Genomic DNA, 26,199 nt, shown 5'->3' on the forward strand with positions numbered 1-26,199 from the left:
GAAGGGACATGTAAATCATTTGACCAGAGTTCAAAGTGTTATTGCATAGGAAGAGAATATGGAACTGATATTTGCTGGTAATTTGCAGTCCTTTCACACTTCGTAAATCTGGAAATTAAAAGAAAATTATCATCTCTATCAATAGACAATATAAATTCCCCGTTATAACCAGTCAGGAATAGGGAGTACTAACAACATTAGCCCCGAAAGAATTTTGGCTGTAGAGAATAATGAGTAAAGGAGATTAGAAAATACAATCACATTAAAAAAAAAAATGCACATGGCCTGTGGGATGTGGGACTAGGAGCAGTTTCAACTTTCAGGGAGATGATGCTCCTATTGTTACTAGTTAAAAATATCTGCCAGAACCTGAACAGTTGGTGGGTGGGGGGTAGATTGAATATTGTCTTGGTAAGAGCATGCCTGATTTCATTTAGCTCGCTATAGAGTACTTTACATACGTCAAATGCATACCACAGGGATCCAAAGTTACAGTAACGGTGCAAACGGTCCATGAATATGAAATGAGTGTGGAATTCAACTTAATTTGTTTTTGGATTGGGCGAACCGTATACATTGCACTTATCTTATGTACTTTTCACCACCTGTCACACACATTCTTCACCTTTCCGCACTATCTTCCATGATTGGGTTCTCCTAGTATTTTACATCCACTTTAGTCTTTCCTTTAAAAAAAAGATGATAGACAAAATTTGATGTATTCATTCCTCTGTATTAAAATATCATCTCCTCCCCAATATAAAGAATATTTAGGGGAAGAATCATCTTGGTGAATAGCATTGGACATTGCTGTTCTCTTTTTCTTTATACATAAGTGCTCATATACTCTTGTTACTTCATGTTGTGATTAAGGAAGACAAACCTGTCTACCTTCAATACTTCTTTCTGTACGATAACTTTATTTCCTGTGTCCAGCAATATGATCCACAATATGCATTCTGTAGATTTGCCTTCGTATAATTAATAAGGTGATTATCTCAACAATTTTATTGTTACCAGCATCACAAAGTCTGTTTACTTAAATATACCCCATTTGCGCTGAAAAACATAAGCACAACAAAATTTGATTTTTCCACGGGGAATTCCCAGGTGCAGTTACCATCAAATATTTTGCAATTTAAACTAACTGACTGCTGAAATTGGTATCCATTTCACATGTATCCATGCATCACACATTTACAATTGGTCACTATATTGTGCACGCTGCTGCATCTTCATTACAGTGTATTTTAACTAATCTAATATTTTCAGTTTGGAATATCATGGAATTTTGAAGGAGTGATTTTATTTGTAATTGGAGTGGAAAAGGTCATGAAGATAAAGCACAGAGCAAGCATCATGTATTTTGTAATCCCACATCTTTATCGATTACCAAGTTTTCATTGATACGATTAGTATTGAAACTGGGGTCTATTCTCGTAACTTCAGATGTTAAGTATTTAATTTGATGACCATTGCTACATGAGTTCGTGAAATGGTAATAACTGCAATGTATGTTTTATTTCTGCCAGGATTCTGACCACTGTATAACAGATATATTCACCCATGTGCTGGTAAGATGCACTTTATGACATTAACATGCGAGAAAACATTGATCATAATGTATGTTTATTCCTGTAAATTGCGGAATGAATGAATATGCATAAGGACATATATAATGAATATGCATAAGGACAAATATTTCAGGATAGCTACATGTGGTTTAGGAAAAGCGTTCATACATTTTACCTGTACGTGTATCACCACCTTACATTTACCTTCATGAAGTCCACTTAGCCAGTCAGGGTGATGAACTGAAATGTCACTCTGGTTTAACATGGACCAGGTGCATGACCAGACCTGGTCTTGCTGGAATTTACCAGAACAAAACAGATGACACTTTAGAACAAAATGTACCCGCACCCTCACTTTGTGAAATGGTTTACAACCGTGAGTGGCATGGGAAGGTAGCGAGGAAACCTCAGCAGCAGCAGATAATGGTCGCTAAATTGTCAAATGCACTATGTTGTGTGCTGTGACCCATCTTTCTCACAGCCCTGTACAATTATCGCAATGCACAATGGGTTTAATACAACGAGTTCTATCACTGCAGCAAGTAGTTACGCAACAAACCAACCGGCTATAAGCTGTTACCATGGTTTGGTAGCGTATATTTTCGTTTTTGGTAACTTGCAATGATTGCAAACTACAGTATGAAACGAGGATCCCAACTTTTGTTGTCGGGGAGAGACAGAAGATAAGACAATGCCATCTGTAGTCGAGGATCTCGACACGATATTACATTTTATGACAATTCACGACATCTCGCAATGAAAGCGCAATGCCCAATCGGACTTTGAGCGGCACGATGATTGTCGCAGATTGGGGTATATGCGCTGAGAAGAAAAATCTTGACCTTCAGGTGTGTGTGTGTTTGTGTGTGTGTATGTGTGTGTGTGTGTGTGTGTGTGTGGCTGTCTGTCTGTTTTGTTTTGTTTTCTACTTGAACTTGTATTTTTCCTAACTTCACCTTGAAATGTTGCCCGTGATAAATGATAAAACAACCTGATGTGTGAAGATGGATAAAAGAATCCACGTGGATATGACGTGAATGCATAAAAGCAAGTACTTCTTGTTGGTATTTTATGATGATTTGTTTGTAATTGTCATGATCATGTTATGTAATGTGATTAGCATTTGAATATGAATATTTTGATAAAATTAACAATAATGTAATATTTCCTCATTTTGATCATAAAGGACTTTATATTTGTTGCTAATATACCTCACTGACAACTTTAAACGAAGTGTGTTACCGCATCGTTGCATTTTGATTTGTTCTCTTATATCCTCTTTATATCTTGTACTGTGTTTAAACAGTACACCTGTGCCTGTGAAAAAAGAAAAGAAAAAGTAGTTATACGAAGTGTAAACCAAGTAATACAGCTAAGAGACCAGATCCTATTAGTATCAGTTTGCATGGTTTGTTTTTGAAGTCAGATGCTCATAGAGAGTATAGCAGAATGCTTACATGTTTCATGTACGCCTCACCAACATGAAATCACTTTCACTCAAAAGATCGTCAATGCGACTAGGAATTTCCTTCCATTATGTTTGACAAAACTCAGTAAATAGTAATCTCACATCCTGCATGTCTTCTTCATACATTGAAGGAAAGTGTTTTACTGGTGACAGCATTTTGGATTTGGACAATTTGTTGATTTAGTTCAGCTCATGTTTTAGTTGTTTTGGGGTGTTTTTTTTTTTCCAATTTGGACCAAAGAAATTTTCTAAATGCAGAATATTTCTGAAGTTTGTTTCTATTGTATTTAGTTGTTGTCATCACACTGGTTATCTACATTCTCAGCTATGCTTAATTGCCTTCTCTAGGCAAGCTAGAAAACAGCCCACATTTTGTTCTTCCATTTTCATCCAATTTTTTTCAAATTTTTTTTTTGGGTGCTGCATGCATTTAAATGGAAGAATTCCACTTATTTAGTTCCCATTCAGCCCCAACAAAATAATGTGATTCTTGTGCATGTTGAGGACAAACAGCAAAAACAAAAAAAGAAGTGAATTATTGGTACTAAGCGTTGAATCAGGAACTGTGAGCCAAAGAAAATATACATTTATGTTACGCAGGGGGAACAAAAAAAAGTATACTCGCACCTACCAAAGATAACCAAAGGACATAATGATGTTCCCCAACCATAGTACTGCAAGTGATGCATAATCAAAATTTAGCTTGGGTATTCTTCATGAGATTTTTTTGTCTTTTTTTAACATTTGGGACATAAAAGAAGTGGTTTTTTTTTTAATGAAAGTAGAATAAGCCAATTGTAGTGACATGGCACATTGTTTTAGTATTTGTCTCTTTCGTAAAGAACATTGTAGCCACATTCCTTTGTAGTCCTCGTTGGCAGTGGGGACCATAGTCCAAGCAATCGCCTGACCAATGTTCTGATATTTTCATAGATTTCACCGATTTCTTATTGTGGGTGTCAAAACGTGACATCCACTATGAATATGGGAAGTTGATATTTAGACATATGCTGTGATATGACCTTGCGACTGCCGTAACCTTCACAATGGTCCATTGCGGCAAAGGTGTGCATTAATGCTTGGGATTTAACCTCTAAAAGCTGGTGATGTTTTCGAAGGGAATATTATTCTTGTCGTGGTTTTAGAGTCCTAGCAAAGTTTGCTGTTTGAGCAAAAAGGGTGCAAGGGTTTCTCGGATGGAATTGATTTTGAGTTGAGGAAAAGATTTTATCTTTTCCTTCTGTTGTTAAAGGGATCGTACAGTTCTGGTTGAGACCTAATTTCAGGTTTCTAACATTTTTAGGTGAGATAATGAGAAATCTCTTATGAAATATGAAAGAGCATGCAATTTTATGAGGAATTCAACGTTTATTTGATAAAAATTGGTTTTGAAATAGCTGAGATATCCAAAAAAGAAAGATTCTAATAAAGTGTGGGACCCACACTTTGTAACAATCACTTTGTTTTACTTTGTTTTTGGATGTTTCAGCTATTCCAAACCCGATTTTCATCAAATAAACTTTGAATTCCTCTTAAAATGGTATGCTCTGTGCTATATCATAAGTGTTTTCTTGGTATCTTGCAAAAATTCGAAAGCCTATTTCTCATCTCAACCAAAACTGTACTATCCCTTTAAGAATGGATCACCATAATGCATATTTGAATATTCTCTTTTGAAAAGGCACTTACACTGCTTTCTCTTTAAGAATCCAGACTTGAACACTCAATATTGATTATCTACAATTGTGTGTGGTCCGTGTGAACACATATGACCTTCTGCAGCTGTGAAAAGACAAATCAAGTCGGTGTAGTTAGTTTGATTTGTGTTTTGTATGTTAATGGTACCAACATGCACTGACCAACTTTTTTTTATTTTGTTTTTTTCTCTTCCTGTGGAAAATCACCTCGTATTTCATATCGCTTTGTACTTAAACGATGTTATCACATTCACTATTAAGTTGATAGTGTTAGAAGGGAAGAACTCATTATACACGTGAACAAAAGTTGAAATGTTTTAATTTATATCTGTATCATCAGGAAAAGACTGGTAGCGACGGAAAAGTATTTGAGATCTGTGGAAAATGTCCTACTCGGGATTGTAGATTTTTGAGGTTATCGCTCTTTGTACAATAAAAACATAAGTTGTATATTGTATACATACGCGCCTTTGTACTATATAGTGATATATGTATATTGACTCTGCTCACTTTGTTATGCACACTACGACTCTCTTCTGTACAGTAGGGGAAAAAAGAAGTTCCCGTTATCATGCCCTATTGTGTTTCTGAATTGTGTTTGACACTGGCTAGCAGAAGCCACTTTTATGTGGATTTTCTCATTTGAAATCCTCGAGACGTATGTATGATAGACTCTTTTGAGCAGATTCGGTTTTGATTAATATGTAAAGGTAAAGATAACTCGTATATGTGTATATACTGAATGCTAATGTGGCCTTCCCTTCCTGTGTAAAGAATGGTTCTTTTATTATCAGCAAAAGATGCTTTTGTTGGAGAGTCTAACTGGATATATTATGTGAAGTAGGAATAAACATGAAGCAAACATGAAAGATATTTTTTTTTACTCTCTGTTCTCTGTAGTGCAGTCCCACCTGCTCACTTTTGTGTGCAGTCTATGTATGTGCCTCAAGTGTGATGCCTGTGTGTCCAATACCCAATTGCAAATAGCAAAAAGGGGGTTCTGAAGCCTCCTGTAGCAGCCTCGAGCAGCCTTTCAGCTCAGTATAAACAGACAGACAGGCACAATCCCAAGACTAACCCACGAGCATGACAATATCAAGTGACTACTAGTACTGGTATATTTTTTTTGGAGAGATTTGATCTCATTCTAAAACACTTTGTCCTTGACGTCACTTTTTCTTCTGAACATTAATGTTATTTTTTTTTTCTAATGATTGTAATAACAAGACCAAAAAGTTTAAAGTGAAAACGTCCGCTCAACTGCCATTCGCAAAAATATCAGCGTTTTGACTTTCATGTAAAACCCACACTCCCTTCAAACTTCTAGCCATTGTCAGCCTTGTAGTAGTTCTCACATAGGATGACTTGATAAATCCTTTAGCACCTGAGCTATCTACAGGTGCTCCCCTCCCCCTTCCTCCACAAATAAATAAATAAATAAATAAAATCAGAGCCATTTAAGGCCATCCATGCATGTAGGTGTGAGTGTATGTGCATGTGTTTGTGTGCTTGTATGGAACCTCCATGTGGGGAGGTGGGTGTGTTTTTTTTTCTTGGACTGGTTCATTTAATCCATGTGTTACCTTATGTCAAATACAGCATTCATAAGTGGATGAAGGTTGGCATTACATAACAACAAAGAAAAAACACCATGCTGAAGGGTTAACCCTAACTTACCTGGGCTATTTAGCAAACTTGAATTCCCTGGGGGGGGGGGTTATGCCCCCCCCCCCCCCCATCTGTAATTTGGTGTAAATATTCCTAGTGACATTCCAAACATTTGTGCGTAAAAAAAATTCAGTATCAAAATCAAATTCTTGTTTTTTATTGTTTTATCAATTTTTAATGTATTTCCTTGTTTTTTGAACTTTTGTTTTTGTTGTTTTTTTCAGCAGAATTTGTCATACACATATTTTGAAGCATAATTATACTAAAATAAATTGTCTTCAGCCATTAAAATAAAAAATATGAATCTTTAAATGAATTAATTGAAAAAACACAATTTGTATTGACTTTGTACACAAAATCACGTTTTTGAGCAATTTTGGGGTTAACGAAAATTTTTTGAAGGGGCGTGGCTTCGAACGGTATGCCCGGGCAAATTTGGTCTCAAAAGTTGCGCGAGACTTGAAAGTAAAAAGTCAGCGAGCAAGGCGGTCAAAAAATGTTGTGCGCCGGAATGGTCGCGGAATTTGTCAAGAGGGGGGGCCATTATGGCCCCCCAGTAAGTTAGGGTTAAAGCTTGACAGACATTGATAAATGCTCAGATACACACAAACATTCCCAAACACAGATACGCCAGTGCATTCATACAAGCTTACACACATACCAAACACACATACACACAGATGCAAGCACATGCCTTCGGTTAAGACATGTCTACCATATGGGTACTCTGCCACCTATAAACTGTACTTTCAAGGTTGTGTATTTTCAATCCAATCCAAATTTGTGTATTCAAAACATTGGATTACCCCATATCATTTCTCTAAAAGAACAACCCACTTGTATCTTGCAGTCTATATCTGACCCATTTCACATTTGGTATAACAGATGTGAAAAAGAACCTTTCATGAACAAGACATTTTCTTACATGTCACTGACCACTTCACAACACCTGACTGGACATTAAATAATAGTGAACATCAGCATGGCAACGACATCAATAAGACTCAATAAAAATGTTGTACAGGAGAAAAACTTTTATTCACTTTGTGCCAAAAACACTTTTTGTCAAAACAGTGAATTTCAATTGTCACACATCCACACACACAAACACACACACACACACCTCATCACATCTTAAATTACACCACTGGCAACTTGGTATTTGTGAAAGAAACGGGCGAATTCTTGGTGGGCTTTGAGCCTTCATGTGTTCATAGTACGCACTCTTCTTGTGCTTAAGCTTGTGTTCGTGGAATCAAAGAGTTCATTTTCCCTGAATATCAAGGCGACATTTACAAAGACATTCAGATGTAGACAGCATAGTAACATTGTAAGGCAATTTCAGATTCTGTGAAAGACGAAAAGAGATCTATTAATCGATCATTGGCGATTATTGTATGCCTGGAAGAATGGGCAATTCAGGACTGCATGCCAAATTGAGCATCAAGTCTAACCTCAAAGAACATTACTAATGATGACCTCAGATTAACTGTATACCTTAGATATGTAAATGTTTGTAAGTTTGAGGTCTGAGGGAGCATTTGTTAAGTCATCACATTCAGAGAGTATTACATGTGGCCATATCTACAGCAATGGAAGTGAAAATCACTGAAATGACAATGCACATGGCAAATAAATACAATTTCCTCTAACATCTTTTCAAAATGTTCACAACTTAGTGAAATACACAAAACAAAACCACTATACACTCGTTGTTTCTAATACTTTAAACACACACATTTATCTATATATATCTATATAATATTATAATATCAACATTGTTTACAAAATGTTTGTGGCATTTGCGCTACAGTTTTACTGTGGGACGGATTTTATTCAAGAATACTTGTATCGTACATACAGAGGCTCTACATGCATGTTTAGTTTCCAATGTGACATATTCCATATTTCTTTTCTTCTTTTTGGACCCGCAACTTGAACAAAGTTAACATATTATGCAAGAGTAAAACAGCAAATCTTCAACAAAACAAGTGATCCTCAAGGTGAAATTCCTCACATTCAATCTTCACGTAAAAATTTGCATATTTACACTCACTCAATAAATTCATTGGATTTCTATACTTGTGTGTTTCACTCTGACAGCAACTTTCTCTCTTGATTTTTTCAATATTTGCATATTTGGTATGCTGCAAAAACAATAACAAAATACCCCCTAACGATTCAAGGTGTTTGCATGAATACTATCACTGTATTCCTGTCAATATACATTTTCCTTGCCTGCACTCATCACAATTTTTCTTAACAGATACAGCAAGCTGTGCTGAAATGGTGAGCTTGAACCAGTCTTTCACACATCATCACGACACATCAGATATAAACTGAATTGCATCCACATGAAAATGATATGTGCCAAAAATTCTACTGCACAGATGTACTTCCCAATGTTGACACACAAAAAAGTACTCATCTTAGCAACTATTTCAAGCATAGAATTGCAGCTCTATTTTTTTTTCTCTCTCTTTTTTTGCTATTCTAGCCATGGACCAAGCACTACACCAGAATGTAGGCATACGATAAACATCTGTGACCATCTGTTTTTCTGCATTCATGAATATCTGTTGTGTACAGGGAAGGAAAACAATGAAGCGTGCAGCATAGTGGCAATAACATCAGCATCACTTTCACTCTATCACTCCTGCTCCAACTGCCATGGGAAAAGAGAGAGTACTACACAATCAATTCAACCCATTGATGAGAACAAAATTTTCACAATTCAGCATAACATCAACATAACACAGCATGGCTTTCATCCCATGGCTAAAGGAGGAAAAAATGTATTCTCTCTCAATGGCCTTTTTGTCAGCATAAAGCAGGGAACAGAAAACCCCACAGAAGTTCATTTAGACCTGCAGGAGTAGGGCCACTCCGGCCAGGGTCCACTTGGCAGCCTTCTCCTTGGACTTGAGGTTGAAGGTCCAGACGAAGGTGGGTCCCCGCTGCTTGGTCTTGTAGACAGGGCACTCGTAGATGTTGCGGGTGTCCTGCTTGTCCACGGGGATGGCGCGGATGAAGATGACGGGCATGGACGGGGTCAGCTCCTTGAGGCGGGCCTCGTTGATCATGCCGGTCTGCGTGTCCCAGCGGGCCCCCTCCATGAAGAGGCCGTGGACGTAGGAGCCCTCGCGGGGCGCGCTGCTGAAGTCCTCCTTGTTCTTCTTCGTGACGTCGCACTGCAGGCACATCTTGTCCAGCGGCCACTCGTTCTTGCGCGCCATCGACTGCATGATGGCGGTGAGGAAGCTCTGCGGGTTGAAGAAGCCGCCCAGCCAGACCACGTTGGGCAGGGCAAAGTCCGCCGTCCACTGCTCCAGCTCCTTGATGCGCATCAGCAGGTCGGTGTACCAGGCGCTCAAGCCATACAGACTTGGGTAGGCACGCTTGACCCACGTCGGTGGGATCTGGTCCAGGAACAGCGCGTTGCTCAGGTCCTCCATATCGGGTGTGATGGTGAGTTCACCCTGGTTAGGGAAGAGAAAGAGGAGGTAGGCAGGAGTAAGTTTCAGCACACTGCTTTGAAGCAGACCATATCTCACTTTTTACCATTATGAAGTAAGAAGGCACCTTGGTACAGACAGACAAGCAGACATAAGTTTTTGTACAATAACAGCAAAGAGGAACACAATTCCTTTTAAACTTCCCCACAACAGTCTCTTGGAAATGCATGTGGATTCATGCTTTCATGCAGCCTATCCCCAAATGCATGCCCATGGTGTCTCAGTATGCTGTAACATGATAACTGTAGAAGCACAAACATCTTTGCATGAGTAACATTTCATGCTCAGCCAGGTAAGATAAATTTCCCATGTTTTTAATCCTGTAGAATCAAAGATACAAAATGAAAGTACATATAAAAGCTAAAAAGGTGTACACTTTTATTTTGGCACTAGGCTTCATGTTGCATGAAATGTGCAAACATTTCCACTCTTATAGTATGTGAAACTTATGAGCAAATGAGTACTCGCCATCTTGGAAGAGTTTTCATATGGAAGCATTCAGGAGCATTCAGGACTTATTTAGAAACACCGCCACCATCTAAAACATGGATGAATTGACTTAATGGACATGTGGCCTATGGGGTAAGTCGTAAGTCCACACCTTGAGTCCCAAGTCGAGTTCTTTCAGCGATCGTCGGATCTCTGACGTCAGCATGTTCATACGCTCACACTCCTGGAAAGCGACGACGATGTACGGGGTGCGCTCCTCCACCTTGCCCATGATCTCCAACATGTTGAACTCCTCGGGGAGCTTCTCAACTATCTCGTCCAGCAAGCTTTTTATCTGGGAGGGAGAAAAGGTTCGGAGTTGAAAAATTAAATAGAGGCAAGGAATCAATTCCAACACATTGACATCTGAGGTAAATAAACGAGACCTATTCACCAATAAAGCATGTGATTGTTTTCAATTCTTGTCTGCAATGTGGCATCACTCCGTTCAGATCTAGTAGCTGTTCATTCATCATAGAAATTAGCACAGATCACAGGAGACAGTGTATGGTCACTGAATGGTCTGTGAAGATAATGTCAAAGTAGAGGGAAAATTGAAGGCATTGCTTGTCGCAAGTTGGCCCTGATCAGAAGTTCTGGAAGTATTTCCACTTCGAAGTGATATTTGCAGGAGGGCAAAATCTTCCTTTTACTTCAAATGGACAGTTGAGCAATTGTGTTACTAAACTGAGCTCTGACTGGTAACCTCGGATCAATTGCTTACTCAACTCAACCCAATCACTAACTGAGCAACGGTCCTAGAAATAAATCTGGCAGATTATCAAAAGCTGGCTTCAGACAAAATGGCTCAGTGCTCTTGGTTAAAACGGAATCACACCACTGACCTTTTCCTCCCTGCTGGAGCCACCGCCGCCTCCGCCACCGGTGTCCCTGGGCTGCAGCTCCAGCACCGTCTTGAAGAGGTTGTCCGACTCAGTGGTGAGGAAGCCAATCTCAGCGTTGGGGTGCAGCCCATAGAGGTAGGGGCTCTCTGGCGGCAGGATCTCGTCGATGTACTGGTGGTAGCCCTTGTAGTCGGAGTTGGGCGGGACGGGGAAGCCGGGTGCTAGGTACAGCTCACCATCAAGCTATACACCATGACAAGCCAAAAGAAGAATAGGGAAGGAAGAGGTTTACTTTCACATCTCAACAGAAACGAGGGAACTACTGCCAGGATGGACTTTGTATTATAGAGTGTGATGTCATAGCCATTCATCGCCAAGGAAATTGGTTCTACACAATGTCACCTGGCCCAAGCGTTTATGTGCACACCTGGTTCTAACTCAAGCTATAGCAAAAGACTGACATTATCACTTCAGTACTCTACTGGCTGGCTTTACAGACACATGTTCTCTGCTCTATCAAAAAAATGAAAAGAGCAGGTGGAGATCACGACATAAGAGTCACTTTTCGATGCTAACTGAGTTTGGAAAGTAATAAAGAGCATCACGCACAAGCCACAAACTTAAGTAGCTTTGGTTTATACATATGTATGCACTTTCCAGAAATAGATTTGTTTACACTTCCCTGAAATAAATTTGTACACCCTTTCTTGAAATAAATTTACAACAAGAACACCGGGCTACCCACTGCTAAGAGATAGAGATAATCCTTCTTATCTTGGTAATGTCTCAGTTGGTCTTGAGCAGCGTATAAAATGCACATCCACTGACCAATGGCCATACATTGGGGGGGGGGGGGGGGTAGGGTTTGGGGCACTAGACTGACCATTTCAGGGGCCATGTACTCCTCCAGGTAGGTGCGGCACAGCCTCCTGTCCCAGTCGTCGGTGATGTGGCCACCGTACATGATCTCACCAAACAGGTATCGCAAATCTTGCCAAGGCACCTGTTGCATTCAAGAGACAGAGAGAAAGAAAAAAGAATATAGCATTAGGTATGTAAGGAAATCATATCAAATAACCATCAAATACGCATACTCAATCATCCTGAAAAGACAATAAGACCAAATCCCAATGAAGGCAAGACAGAATGCTGCTGGAAGCATATTCCTAAAAGCCTTTATGGGTAAACAGAGGCAGCGTCATTGTATAAAGCTCTTCCAAACTCTTGGAAATGTGGCTGATTGACAAATTGCCTTTTAACGATGTAAATAAGCACTGAATTGATCAGTGTTTCAATAGTAGCCATGATAAATGAAATCATAGGCATACATACTCGAGCAGGATTCGAAAGTACTTCGGTGTAGGGCAATCTGTCAATCAGTTGCAATGAAAAAACATCTCGATGGAAGAATTTCTGGGAAATCTGTTGAATCCAGCCAAACAATTTGTAAATAAAGAAGCAATCAGTATCTCTTGTTGTAGTCACTTCACTTTGAATATCACAAAACAATGCCTGCCTCTAGAGTGGGTATCAGGGGCAATTGATAACTAACATCCTGTTGGCGTACAAGATATGCACTGTTACGATCATCCCTTTATTTTTTCAGCAGCATACCTTGGCATTGGCTTCTAGGTAGTTGTAGAGCACGTTGACTGAGATGGTGAGGTCTCCCGTGTTGAATGGGTAGGAGCGGTTCCAGCCCTGCGGGCCAAACTTCTGCCGCTCCGAGACGACGGCGTGGAAGTAGCAGAGGGAGAAGAGGATGACCTTGAACTCGGCCTCGCGGGCGCACATCTCCAGCGTGTCCTGGTTGAAGTTGTACAGCGCCTTGTGCAGGTTGGCGAACATGCCTGTCGGCGGCTCGTTGGTGATCTTGATGGAGGACTCAAGGATGCCCTGCGGGATGATGTGGCTCTCGGGCGTGGCCGCCGGCTCGGCGCTCATGTAGACACGGTAGTTCTCATGGGAGCCAAGGCTGTACTGCTCCAGCTTCTTCTCCAGGGTGCTCAGCCACTTGGCCACCAAGTGAATGTTCTGTGGGAGAACAGAGAGAAATCATGCACATTGATCAATGGATGCGACAACCACAGAAATTCAACACAGCTACATGCTGAGCATATCATCATCCCAGTACTTGCAGTGATACTTCAGACTACTTATTCATTCATTTATTTGTCTTATTTTTACAGGGTGGCTCCATCAGTAAGTTGAACACTTTTGTTCGTGGAGACCCTGCATGAACAATATACACATACATCCACAAACATTACACACTATAATATCAACATCAATAATTATGAGACAATACAGAATCTGTGATTACAAAATATATATGGATGTCAATGAAAATTTCGATTTTTTTTTTTTTTGCCCAAATGTTATTTTTTTGTTGTTGCTAAATTAGGTACGCAACTGGTGTCACTTCATGTGTTCATCTCATCAGGATGATACAGTATATTCACAAAGGGAAATTTAGCCAATGTACAATCATAAACCTTGAACACATCCAAAAATTCATTAAATTGACTATAAAAAAAAGGACAGCATAGATTTGGCATATGGGCTCCCTAACACACCACCTTTTGAATCTCAGCTAAAACCACACAGCTGACAGAGCTTATGCATGGAGACTGGCTCCAGATATTGTTGAAGAAAGTTAGAAACTGGCTCTACTGCTGACAGTGACAAGCTCCACTCACCTGCAGGATGACCCAGTGGCCCTCCTTGGCGGCCAGGTCCATGCTCTGCTCGGCCACAATCTCCTGGCCCTGGCCCAAGGACACGTTGTGGAAGTTGTTGTTGTCGAAGGTGAAGCCCAGCTTCTTGCCCAGGGCCTCCACATCCTTCAGCGGGTCGACGCCCGGCGATAGGATGAAGAAGACGGGCGTGGCCGGTCCGCTCTCCTCGTAGGATTTGGCAAACTCCACCTGGCGCCCCTCGACGTACTTGGAGCCAAGCTTCTCCTCAATGAAGTTTCTGGAGGATGGAAGTGGACGACATGGCATAAAGTATCGTTTCAGGCATCCTGGATCACTATCTTCTTCATCAACTTCTTTATCATTAACATCACCATCACCATCATCATCACCACCATCAATACCATCAATACCATCATTACCACCACCAGCATCATCATTAACATCATCAACATCATCACCTTGGTTGGGGTGATGATTAGCATAATCATCGCCACTCATCATCATCGCCATCTTGGTGATTATAATCATTATTTTAGTCACCTTTGCCTTCATCATCATCATCATCTTTGCCATAACTATCATCATTTTGGTGGTCATGATGGTCATTAGCATAATCATTATCATTAATCATTGATATCTTTGTCACCACAATTATCATACATTCAGCAGCTGCTGATACATCTCCAACGGGAGAGGGCAAAAAGATCAGAAAGAGAGAGACCATTACTTACCTGACAGCATAGCTCATACGGTCGGCGCGCAGGGCTCGCATCATGCAAAGCTTCTGGAGAGCCGACTTGTTCTTCCACTCCTGGGGGAACTTCTCCTTCTCCGGGCACTCGCTCTCCACAAACTTCTTCCATCGCTTGGCGGAGCCCTCGATGTCGCGGTCCAGGTTGCGGAAGTCCTCCATGGAGGACAGGGACTGCGTGGTGAGAGAGAGCAATACCCAGATTTTATGTGCACCGAATTCCACGCATCATTTTAACATGCCAATATGGACAGTGATACTATAAATGGCAACACCTTTTAATTGCGAAGGGCCTCATTACAAAATTGATACCATATAAGTATTAAGTCAAATTCAACGGCTACAAGAGACCATGTTGACTTTGGACATTCCAGCAGTACACATGGACATTGGCTAAACTGCTGATAGACTTGCTTAGTGTCTTTGCAGAATTCATACCAAGTGCACTCCATCAATCTATTCAGTTGGACTTTCACTTGAAACAAGAAAGTGATTTCTTTATTCTTCCTGAACCCAGGGAGAAAATGCAAGAGTCAAAATTTACAAAAAAAAGGGGGGGGGGGGGGGGGGGGGGTGAAGCAAAAAAGAAAAGAGATGGTATAGGTTGCGGAAAAGTCCGCACTCATTACCTTGATGGCGCCCCAGGCGTTGTTGGACAAGAAGTCCACAGGGCTGGTGACACCGACCTGCGTTGGGAAACGCAGCAAGAAGTCCAGCTCATTCTGGGCGATCTCCTTCTTCATCAGGAGCACCTAGCATAAGGGGAGAAAATGATGGCAACAGCAGTCACTCTAGTGCTAGAGTCATCAACATTTAAACCAGCATTGAGTTCTTTAGACAACAAATGTTTTATAGTCAGTAAAATGACAAACTTCTCTTGAAATTAAAATCAAACTTCTCTTGAAATAAAGACTAAACTTCTCATGAAATAAAAGCCACATTTCTCATGAAAATTGCCTGCTATTAGGGTTGACTCTAGTAAGAGCAGACCATTTCTAGCATTGGTCATTATCTAATGTTTACTCGGTATTTATGGGTACTCTTGTTACAAATTTCAAAAATACTTGCCCTTTGCACTTAAATTTGTCTTGTTAACATCAACCTTGTACATTATCTTATCTTGTGATCACTTGACACTGATGTTTGCTGAAATTAAAGTTACTTTAAAGGACAAGTTCACCTTCATAAACATAAGGATTGAGAGAATGTAGCAATATTAGTAGAACACATCATTGAAAGTTTGAGGAAAATCGGACAATCTGTTCAAAAGTTATGAATTTTTGAAGTTTTTGTGCAGTAACCGCTGGATGAGAAGACTACTGCAGTGTGTGAAAAACTTAGATGTCACATGCGTACAACAATATAAGGAAAATATAAAGAGAATTTCACAAATTTTCATCTTATGAAAAAAGTACACATTCCCCCGACTCGTTACCGACAAATGTTATGGGTAATATTATTTCCCCTGCCTTTAGAAAGAGGCAAGTCAAGTGCTCTTTTACTATGCGAAAAAAAATAAAAATATGTTGAATTTTCTTTTTATTTTCTTTATACTGTTGTACGCATATGACTCACAAGCTGTAGTCGTCTCCTCATCCAGTGGTTCCAAAACAAAAATTTTTTAAATTCATAACTTTTGCATCGATTGTCCAATTTTCCTCAAACTTTCACTGATGTGGTCTACTAATATTGTTGCATTCTCTCAATCCTTATGTTTATGAAGGTGAACTTGTCCTTTAAGCTTCAAATTCTATGGGAACCACTATGATGAAGCTTGTAAATATAGAACTAGAAGGTTTTAATCACAGTTTTAAATGTTTCCTTTGAAGACTATAAATCAATACGCTGTCCATACCTGGAATGCCACCTGTGAGGTAAAGATGAGCTTGTCCACCTCAAATAGACCCCTGGTGGTGTAGACGAAGACGGAGTAGGTGATGCAGTCGATCAGGTTCAGCACTCGCTCCTTGACGTCCTCTGAGGCCTCTGCCCTGGCTATGGCCTGGCTGAAGACTGTGTTGAAGGCCTGGATGGAGAAATATAAACATGCCAGCACGGTTATCACACTTTAGCCATGAACCACCCTATAACAGTCTGACTCAACTCCGCACAGACAAAGATATCCTGTTGGCATAATTTCTGTCGGTTTCCTCTGTCATCCCCGGATTGACATCTGCATACCAAATTTCGAGTGTAAAGAGGGGTCTCTGTCACCATGCATACTTATGTACAGTAGCACAGCACAGTATCAGCACTCCATTTGCAGAATACATAGTAGAAACATACATGATCAGTCTGAAATCAGAATTAGGCTTTCTACAGGTAGCACACAACTGGTGGCTATGAGTTACAATTATATATTATTTGTTCTGCAGAATTGGTTTGGGGTTCTTTGCCCCGACTCTCTCGTCTGAGAAACATCAAAATGACAAAGGATGATTGCCTGACAACTGATACAGTTGGATACACGGAGAATATGTACCAAAGAAACATGAACAATTCAGTAGGTGATAAAAGCATTCTCATTCCATCAATCAAATACCAATACCCGTCAAGACTACTATATGCACCACTTCGGCACTGTCCCATAGGCCCTGTGTTGTAGCTTCTTAGTTTAGTGGTGCGTGTATTAGTCTTGGCGCATGCAGACTCCTATACGACCAACAAGGGTTTGTGCCTGCAAACTATCTCTCCCCCCTCTCCCTCCCTCTCTCCCCCTCGCTCTCCCCCCCCCCCCCCCTCTCTCTCTCTCTCTCCCTCTCTCTCTCTCTTTCTCAATGATCCAGTCAGCAGGCTGATTGTAACCAGGGAGGTTAGGTAGTCTCACCTCCCCGTTGTAACTCACTGCCAAATAGCACATTGTCAGCACCGGCAAACTGGCAATGCTCTCCTTCTTATTCCTGTATTTTCGTTATTTACGGGTCAATTTTTTTCGTTCGAAATGTAAAATGGATGACCATAGAATTTCTCAATAGAATATAAAATTGAAAACTTTAGAAAGGATAGAGAAAATTGAGTTCACTTTGAATGGTCTGCCACAGGCAGATATCCTTATCATGCTCTTACGTAATACGACAGCTGCTTTCTCAACGATCCAGTCAGCAGGCTGATTGTAACCAGGGAGGTAGTCTCACCTCCCCGTTGTAACTCACTGCCAAATAGCACATTGCCAGCACCGGCAAACTGGCAATGCTCTCCTTCTTATTCCTGTATTTTCGTTATTTACGGGTCAATTTTTTTCGTTCGAAATGTAAAATGGATGACCATAGAATTTCTCAATAGAATATAAAATTGAAAACTTTAGAAAGGATAGAGAAAATTGAGTTCACTTTGAATGGTCTGCCACAGGCAGATATCCTTATCATGCTCTTACGTAATACGACAGCTGCTTTCTCAACGATCCAGTCAGCAGGCTGGGAGTAGTCTCACCTCCCCGTTGTAACTCACTGCCAAATAGCACCGGCAAACTGGCAATGCTCTCCTTCTTATTCCTGTATTTTCGTTATTTACGGGTCAATTTTTTTCATTCGAAATGTAAAATGGATGACCCCTACCTTCCTACCTATGATTATAATTATTATTCAGAAATCCTGCACTTTTTTCATTGATCTACTCATGTTAGGCATCAAGATTCAGCTACAAAGAATCTCCATGGTCAATTTTGCTTAGTATATGCCGGAAAGAGTCTGGGGTCTTGCAGACACCCACCTTCAGAGAGAACTGGTAGATTTTGTTGATCTTGTTCAGATCGTTGAGGATGAAGTAGAGGAGGGAGGCGCGGGCGGCGGCGGGGCGGTAGAGCTCGCGGGCCTCGTTGATCTTGACCTCCGTGACCTTGGCCTCCTCCACCTTGACAGAGATGTCAGCCGCCGTCCGCTTGGTGGTCTCCAGGTTCTCCACGAGGGCGGTGTCCCCGAGGAAGTTGCCCTCGGCCGAGGAGAGACGAGACAGCAGGTTGTCCTCCAGCTCCTTGAGGATGATCTTGAAGTCGTTCTGCTGCTTAGTCAGGTCAGACTATCAAAGGGGCAGAAGTCAAGGGGCAGAGTTCAAGTGTCATCGTCCGGAGAGACATCGGAAAAATGGATATAGTTGTGTAATCAATTGCTCACACTCTGATACCAGCATCTCATAATGACTGTTTTATTTGGAAGCATAGGAAGCATATGCTTCATTTCAATAAGTCTTGCACACTATTACATTGTGACAGGGCCCTCGTGAATCAGGCAGCATACAAGCTATCATTCAATTTTGTCAACAGAAAGACACTTTATTGGTTCTTTTCCTTCTTTGTTTGTTTTTTCATTTCCTATCATGCAATGATCTAAGTTACAGATAAAACACTCTCAAAGAATGCTACACCAATAGAAGAGAGAAGCTAAAATTTGACCCTGAAGGTATCAAACAGGGCTCAACATTAGCAGTAGCGTGATCATATGGCCCAGGGTCAGTTGCCAATCGGGCAGCTAAGTTTCAAGATGATTAAGTTTCCTTCTATTTTAGGCTACCAGAATGTCAAATTTAAAGACTATAGTGGCTGAATTGGGTCACCAGAGAGAAAAATTTAATGTCAAGTCCTGTATTAAGCATGATAAAAGAAAAATCACCAAACACTCAGATAAGAGTAATTGATGGCTAAAACATGGGGATAAAAAGAGATACAAGAGACATATGAGCGTACCTTGAGCTTCTCCAAGTCAGGTCTTTCCTGGGCCACCACACTGGCCAGCAGCTGGTCTTCCAGACCGTCCCTGGTGACGGTGAAGTTGATCAGGGTGGTCTGTGCCTGCATTTCGGGCTTGTAGTGGGGGTTGGCCAGCTTGGTGTGCAGGATCAGGCGGAACTCCGGGTTGTATTCCACCTCCTTGTCGCCAATCTTGATGTACCTGTTTGTCGCCAAGGCAACGGATGAAAGTAGCAAAATATGACTCATCACATATGATGCCATTTGAAATCATTCTCGCTCACCTGACCTCAAAGACATTCATCTAACTCACTGGAATTAGGTTTTTATGTGGTCATATTGAAGCTCATGAGCAAATCTGACTTTCTTGTATTCTATCAATTAACGACTGTCTTGTTTGCATCACAAAATTTTCCCCATGTCCAGTCAATCCCCTCTTGCAAACTCTCCTAAATCTTTCATCATCAGCAGCATAGTATTTCAGCGCTTATCATAACAAGGACCTAAAAACAATGATCATTACCTTGTATTATTAGGTTTTTCACTATATCAGGGTACAAATTCAAAAAAAAAAATATGTGGAGTTTGCACCTAGGAAATAATCTTGTCATAAGAGGATTGTTTTGTCCGACCCCTTTATAACAAGGTTCCACTGTACATACCTGCCCTTCTTGATGGTGTTACGTCCCAGGACAGGGTCCAACACGGGGTCGATGGACTCCTCAAGATTCTCAATCAGCACGGTGTCGCCAGACGAGATGGCGTTCTCAATGATGTCCAGGTACCCGCGCTGGCCAACCCGCACCACGCGGAGGTCGTCGCCGTACTTCATCTTGATCCACTTGATGCCCTGCAGCTGGGGGTCGATCATGAGCGGCCAGCGCTGGCAGCTGGACAGGATGGTGGCGTTCTCGGTGGACATGCGGTCGCTGGGCAGCCCCTCATTGTTCCAGCCGGCGATGGTGGCGTCGTCCGTCAGGAGGCTGAGCGGGTCCAGTCCTTCGGTGATGGGGATTGGGTTCTTGGGGAGGAAGATAGAGATTGGACTAGTTTTATAAAATCACATCAATATTGTTATCATTATTACTATCATTTATACTGCGCTTTTCCCACAAGGCCCAAAGCGCTTACAATCAGTTCAAAACATGTACGACAGTATGTGTAATTGGATAAATGTTACAGCTACGAACTACGAAAACACTGACTGATGGAGACTGTCTAACGCTAAGTGGTAAATTGTTCCAGTGCTTTGAAGCAGACACAGTAACTGTCCTATCACAGGTTAAGGTGCGAGTAACAGAGTATGTGAGACGAAGCGGATCACTAGATGACCTCAAATTTCTAGTAGGTGTATATAAAGTCAAACAGGCGTCTCCCTTGGGTCCTACACTTTCATTCAGTCCCTGCTTGCTGCAGTGTCAAGCTTTTAAGTTACTTTTCATGAAAATTATGAAGTCAGGACAAACTATGTAGGACAGTAACTGTCCCCAAATACATGATTCCTTGTGCTAATCCCTTATACAGTGTTGGTCTTGACAAAAACAAGCTTTGTGATTTCCATAACTTCTGCCAAAAGTGGCAAGCCTTCAGAAACATGTGCAAAACATTTGACACCTCTGTTTCACATGATTGGAGCAAATTGTCAATTAAGCTGAAATTCATAAAGGAAAACTCAGGACGAGGTTTTGTATCCCATTATCCTGTTCAAAGCAAGTATATTCCTCTCAATATCAGAGGATTGCTATCAATGAATCAGAGGTCAAATGTATTCATCCCCCCCCCCCCCCCCCTCCCAAAAAAAAAAAAAAATGACATAGCAGAAGCAATTGTGCCACTATTTGTCCCATTCTAAAGTTATGTGCATTTAACCAATGGGGACACATGACAGTAAAAAGTATGATGCAACAACATCTTAGAAGTCATAAATACCTTCTGTCCCTTGAGGTAAGGCAACCACATGCGATCCTGCAGATCCAGACGGTAATTCTTGGTGAAGCAGCCGATGTAGGACACGAAAGCTGTGATCAGTAGAACGTCTCCAGCTGAAAGAGAAATTAAGAATGAATATGTAATAAGTAACTTCAACAATCTTTCAAGAGACTAATTTTCATGTTTTGTCAAGAATTCACAGAAAGGAGAAGGGTGTCTCAATCTAGTCCATCTGTCATCAACATCACATACTACTACAACAAGACTACATAAGATGATGAAGGTGTATCCTGCGGTGTCTAGGCTCACCGCATTCTTTAAAAAAAAATCAAACAAGAATCTTTGATATTTGTGTGTAATCATTGTGTTCTCCTTAGACCACCTCCTAACACTGCCTCAATCAGCAAATAAGAGGGTGACTTAGGTCTACCAATCTGTTCAGACAGCTTTGATTTACAAACATGCCTGCAACAAGTGACTGCGGCTGATGCCAGCTAGCATGCCAAGAGCTAATGAGCTCCTGACAGTTGAGCTGCTGCTTCTGTAGTACGTATCAACGCTGGTTAGTATCGACAATTGCTGTGCTGTGTTACAGATATTGGATTGGTGTATACTGCAGGGTAAAACAGAGGCAGACACATCAAAGACAATGGAAGGCTGTAAAGGTGAGAGGACTCACGCAGCGTCTTCTCCTGCTCCTTGAAGTTGGCCACCGCCTCACCCCATCTGACGTTCTCCGAGGCGAGACCGCCCACCAGCCGGTTGGCCAGGGTGATGGTGCGGGCCGTGTTCTCAGCCTCCTGCTGACACTTCAGCTTCTCTCCCGTGGCCTTCTCGAAGGCAGCTGTCAGCTCGGCCAGGTTGGCGTCTAGCTCCTGTTCGAGGCCAGGCACAAAAATGCATTGGCAGTGTGAGTCGAATGTTTCGTTGCTCCACCATCATTTCACACAAGCAATATTTTACTATATCTTCTGAAGAAGCAATACTCTAATGACATATCAGCAAGATTCATGCTGCAATATGCTTCAAATATTCCTGGTCTTGTTGATCTACGCAATTTGGTGTCGCTTTTATAATAGCTGATGCTTTCAACGTACCTGCCCGCGACCACCGTCTTCAATTTTGCATCATTATAACCTCGGCTCTGATTATTCCCCTCCTTGTCTCAATAACGACAATGTGATATCACTATTGTCATCGTCATTGTCAATTGTTTCTGTTACCATCAACATCATTTAATTCCCATCCCATTCAGGTTCAGTGATACAATGATATTTGTCCATGGTAGTATCATCATTGTCATCTTCCATCAAACCCTTTGAAATTGCAGTGGTCATCATTATCATCACCCTCAAAGCACTAATTCTATCACGTTCCTCAAGATCAATGACAAAATGCCACTATTTTTCAAGTCGTCATCACAAAAATCATCTTCCTCAAACATCAACATCAACATCATCACCTTCAACTTCAACCATCACTATTTGCCTCCTACACACTCTAATTATGTCATTTCCCTCCTCCACTCTCCTCTCTCTAGGTTTTTCTTTCATCAAACAACAGTCCTTTCAAGGACTGCATACACAAGGTGTTACCGCAAACCTCTCTTCTTTATTTACATCACCATGCAAACTTTCAAATATTACATCATCCTCATCATCTTTATCATCAACACCACAATCATCACCACCAATCACCATCACTACTGTCGACCGCAACCCAATCAGAGTTTGTTTGTTTGTTTCATTTCCATCTGAGAAGATGGCTAGATAGCTCAGAGTTCCTAGGAGTGCACTCACAGCAATCTTGGCCTTGATCGTGGCCAGCTTGTCCTGGGCAGCCTTCAGCTCCTCGTTCGCCTTGTTCAGGGCAATCCTCTTGGGCTCTACGTCGCAGTAGATGTTGTAGAAATTGACAATGTTGACGACCCACGAGCACAGCCCACCGGCGGCCAGGGACTTGCCCTTGATGTACTCTGGTTCGAACTCAGAGTCACTGAGGTACTCCTTAATTGCCTTCTGGCAGTTCTCGTGGATGTTCTCCTTGTCGTAGTTGATCAGTGAATCGAGGAAGGCATCAACCTACAGATGACCAAGGCAGAAGAGTAAGCATATACACTAAGTGCAGTGATATCATTTAGCACATAAATTATCTAATAATAAGCCATTTCAAGCAAGGCATACTGTTCTGTTTCATTCCTTCTTGGTTTCGTTTATGTTTTTGTTTTTTGTCTTTCTCTGTCAGAGGTAGGGGCTTCAATTCGTTCACTTTTGTGTGAAAGTCCATTAAAGATATATCTTGCAGGAAGGATGACAATTTGTATGTTCAAATTCATGAAATTCTTCCATCCATGTAGGACAATTTGTCAATCAGTTGCAATTTGTATGTTGCATTAACAATGAGCATGAGCATAAAGGTTTGTCAACATTGTTCCAGATTCCAAAATAGTGAATCAATTATTACTCACATTATGTGTCCTATTATGAGAGTATGTTCTCAGGGGGGTGTTTCATAAAGCTGTTCGTAAAGTTACGAACGACTTACGAGCGACTGGTGATCAGTCCTTATGCTGAATTATGGAAATTCTGATAAGTATAGCACATCAGAACTGATCACCAGTCGCTCGTAAGTTGTTCATAACTTTACGAACAGCTTTAAAAAACAGGGCCCTGGACTGCTATGTCAACTACACAAAGAACTTAGACAGCCCAACCAAAAAAAGAAAAAAGAAAAAAAGGCAGTCAGCACAGAGCAAATTAATAAAGGATATGGAAATTAAAAGCAAAACTTTATATGACTCTTTGCATCCAATCGTCATTTGTAGATGGAGAAAGCGACAGACAGAAATATCAGAGAGAACAGATTAAGCAGATTACAAAAGGAACAAGAGGCCATTGGGAAAGAAATTAAGAATCACAAGAGAACTCACTTTGCCCATCATGACCTTTGCTGCCTTCCAGCTGCGGTCCTTGGGAATCTTGCCGTTGGGTGCAAGGAGAACCATGACAGCGGCTGCCACCTTCAGCACAGCCGAGGGAGGGGAACCAAAGGACTTCAACTCTGTCAGGTTGTTCTGTGAGAGACAAGAGGAGAGCACAAGAAAATAGTTTTAAATTGGTCTCAAATGCCTTCACTTCATATTGTTTTACGTTTTACTGCCACAGAATCAAAACATTAGATTGTGGTACATACAACAATCAAACACTTTTGCATGCTTCTATTTTTTAGATAATTTCTAGTTGCTCGAAATGCGCAAACATTTCCACACTGTGAAAATTTCCACTTCTACAGTATGCACTGAATCTCTATGTACATCATGCTAACACCATTGCTGCTACTCTAATTGTACCTTGTTGAGGTCTAAGCATACCTCACTGAGGTCTAATCACACCTTATTGAGGTCTAAGAACACCTTGTTGAGGCCTAATTATACCTTGCTGAGGTCTAACCGTACCTTGTTGAGGGTGTTGAGAGCCTCCTGGGCAGCCAGCAGGGCAGGCTCAGCCTTAGCCAGATCCTCCTCACAGTCCTTGGCCTTCTTGGACACCTCCTCGTTGATGACGGCCACCTTCTTCTCCTCCTCGTCTGCGATGGCCTTCTCCTTGGACACCTTCTCCGTCTCCACGCCGACCACCTGGATGAGCTTGTCCGCATCCTCGTTCTTCTGAGCCAGCTCCACCTCCTGGGATGCCAGCTTGGCCTTCAGGTCGTCGACCTTCAGAAGGGACAGAAAAATTGGTGAAAATCAAGCACCATTGACAAGCAGTTACTATACATGGCTAAATCGCACATGATCCCTCTTTCTACATCTGGGGAAAACACTACTGTACTTCAGAGCTGTGAACATGTTTACAGTTCTGCTGAGTGATGATGGTCACAATTTTTTGAACCTGCATATGTTATCGAGGTATGGCTATTACTTTGTTCTTGTTTTGTTTTGATTTACTCTCTTGAAAATAAAAGTCTGTAACTCTTGACATGGTGCCTTTGTAACAAAGCCTTGCTTGTCAACTTGACAGTCTCTTTCATACAGCTTACCTACAAACATTTTGGCAATGATATATCACAGTATCTTAGATACATGGATTTATGTCTACTTATGTATAGCATCCATCTCAGGACAGAAATTTTCAACCACTCCCAACAAACAATGGCAAGATATCAAAGGACTCTTGAAGGTACAAAAAAAAAAAAAAAAAATTAGTAGATGTGTGAAAGAAGATTTCTTTTTGTTGTCTCAAACTTTTATTTGGTCCTGGGTACCAGATCATAGATAGATGATGTCAGACCACACCCACCTGCTGTGCTGTGCTCTGGAGTTTGGTGAGACCATTCTCCAAACGCTCCATCTTGGCGGTGAGCTCCTTGGCCTTGAGGGAGAGCAGCGACTCGTACAGCTTGATCTGCTCAAGGAAGCTCTTGGGCGTGGTGTAGTTGTAGCGGCGCTCATTGGTCAGGTACAGCTTGCTGCTCTCGTTCACGCTCACGTGGACATAGGCCATGAATTCGGCGATGGATGGTTTGATGTCACCCTGGGAGATTAAAACAAAAAGTAAGAAATAAGAAATAAAGATTAAAAAAAGACTCGATCAAACCTTTAATCATAGATTCCATCTTACAAACTGACAGCACTGATATTCTTAGGACAAGCACAAAATTTATTTGGGTTTGAAACACTGTAAACTACAGCTTCAATATGGCAATTTACTGCAATGCCTTTCATCTTATTTCCTCATCTAGCTCGTCTTTCATCAAATAATATGCACTACACACTACATGTGGAGATTTTAGAAGAAAAACAAAAACTCATCTGCACCAATTTCATCACGCAGCTTCAAAACTCCAAAAAAGTTCATTCATATAGTGTGTAAGTGGATTGTCCA

The 26,199-nt window shown here is 41.2% G+C and overlaps 1 protein-coding gene across 1 annotated transcript in view; it reads right to left on the minus strand.

Annotated features, from left to right (window-relative positions):
- Positions 1-9,152: 9,152 nt before the first annotated feature.
- The window catches only part of LOC139739737 (dynein beta chain, ciliary), a 60,248-nt gene continuing 43,201 nt past the window's right edge, over positions 9,153-26,199 (minus strand). The window contains exons 49-66 of the mRNA XM_071650341.1: positions 25,615-25,848; positions 24,771-25,031; positions 24,246-24,389; positions 23,116-23,397; positions 21,996-22,191; positions 21,317-21,429; positions 20,050-20,408; positions 19,385-19,589; positions 18,415-18,720; positions 16,562-16,732; positions 15,336-15,458; positions 14,687-14,880; positions 13,956-14,232; positions 12,871-13,290; positions 12,140-12,259; positions 11,257-11,499; positions 10,524-10,706; positions 9,153-9,886 (exon numbers count right to left, since the gene is read on the minus strand). Coding sequence (XP_071506442.1) covers positions 9,269-9,886; positions 10,524-10,706; positions 11,257-11,499; positions 12,140-12,259; positions 12,871-13,290; positions 13,956-14,232; positions 14,687-14,880; positions 15,336-15,458; positions 16,562-16,732; positions 18,415-18,720; positions 19,385-19,589; positions 20,050-20,408; positions 21,317-21,429; positions 21,996-22,191; positions 23,116-23,397; positions 24,246-24,389; positions 24,771-25,031; positions 25,615-25,848 — 4,449 coding nt within the window. The 3' untranslated portion in view covers positions 9,153-9,268. The remainder of the gene's footprint in view (positions 9,887-10,523; positions 10,707-11,256; positions 11,500-12,139; positions 12,260-12,870; positions 13,291-13,955; positions 14,233-14,686; positions 14,881-15,335; positions 15,459-16,561; positions 16,733-18,414; positions 18,721-19,384; positions 19,590-20,049; positions 20,409-21,316; positions 21,430-21,995; positions 22,192-23,115; positions 23,398-24,245; positions 24,390-24,770; positions 25,032-25,614; positions 25,849-26,199) is intronic.

The sequence above is a fragment of the Diadema antillarum genome, unplaced genomic scaffold (assembly GCF_040938485.1).
Source record: "Diadema antillarum isolate AM-2024a unplaced genomic scaffold, OU_Dant_1.0 seq00000814_RagTag, whole genome shotgun sequence".
In the NCBI taxonomy this organism is placed as follows: domain Eukaryota; kingdom Metazoa; phylum Echinodermata; class Echinoidea; order Diadematoida; family Diadematidae; genus Diadema; species Diadema antillarum.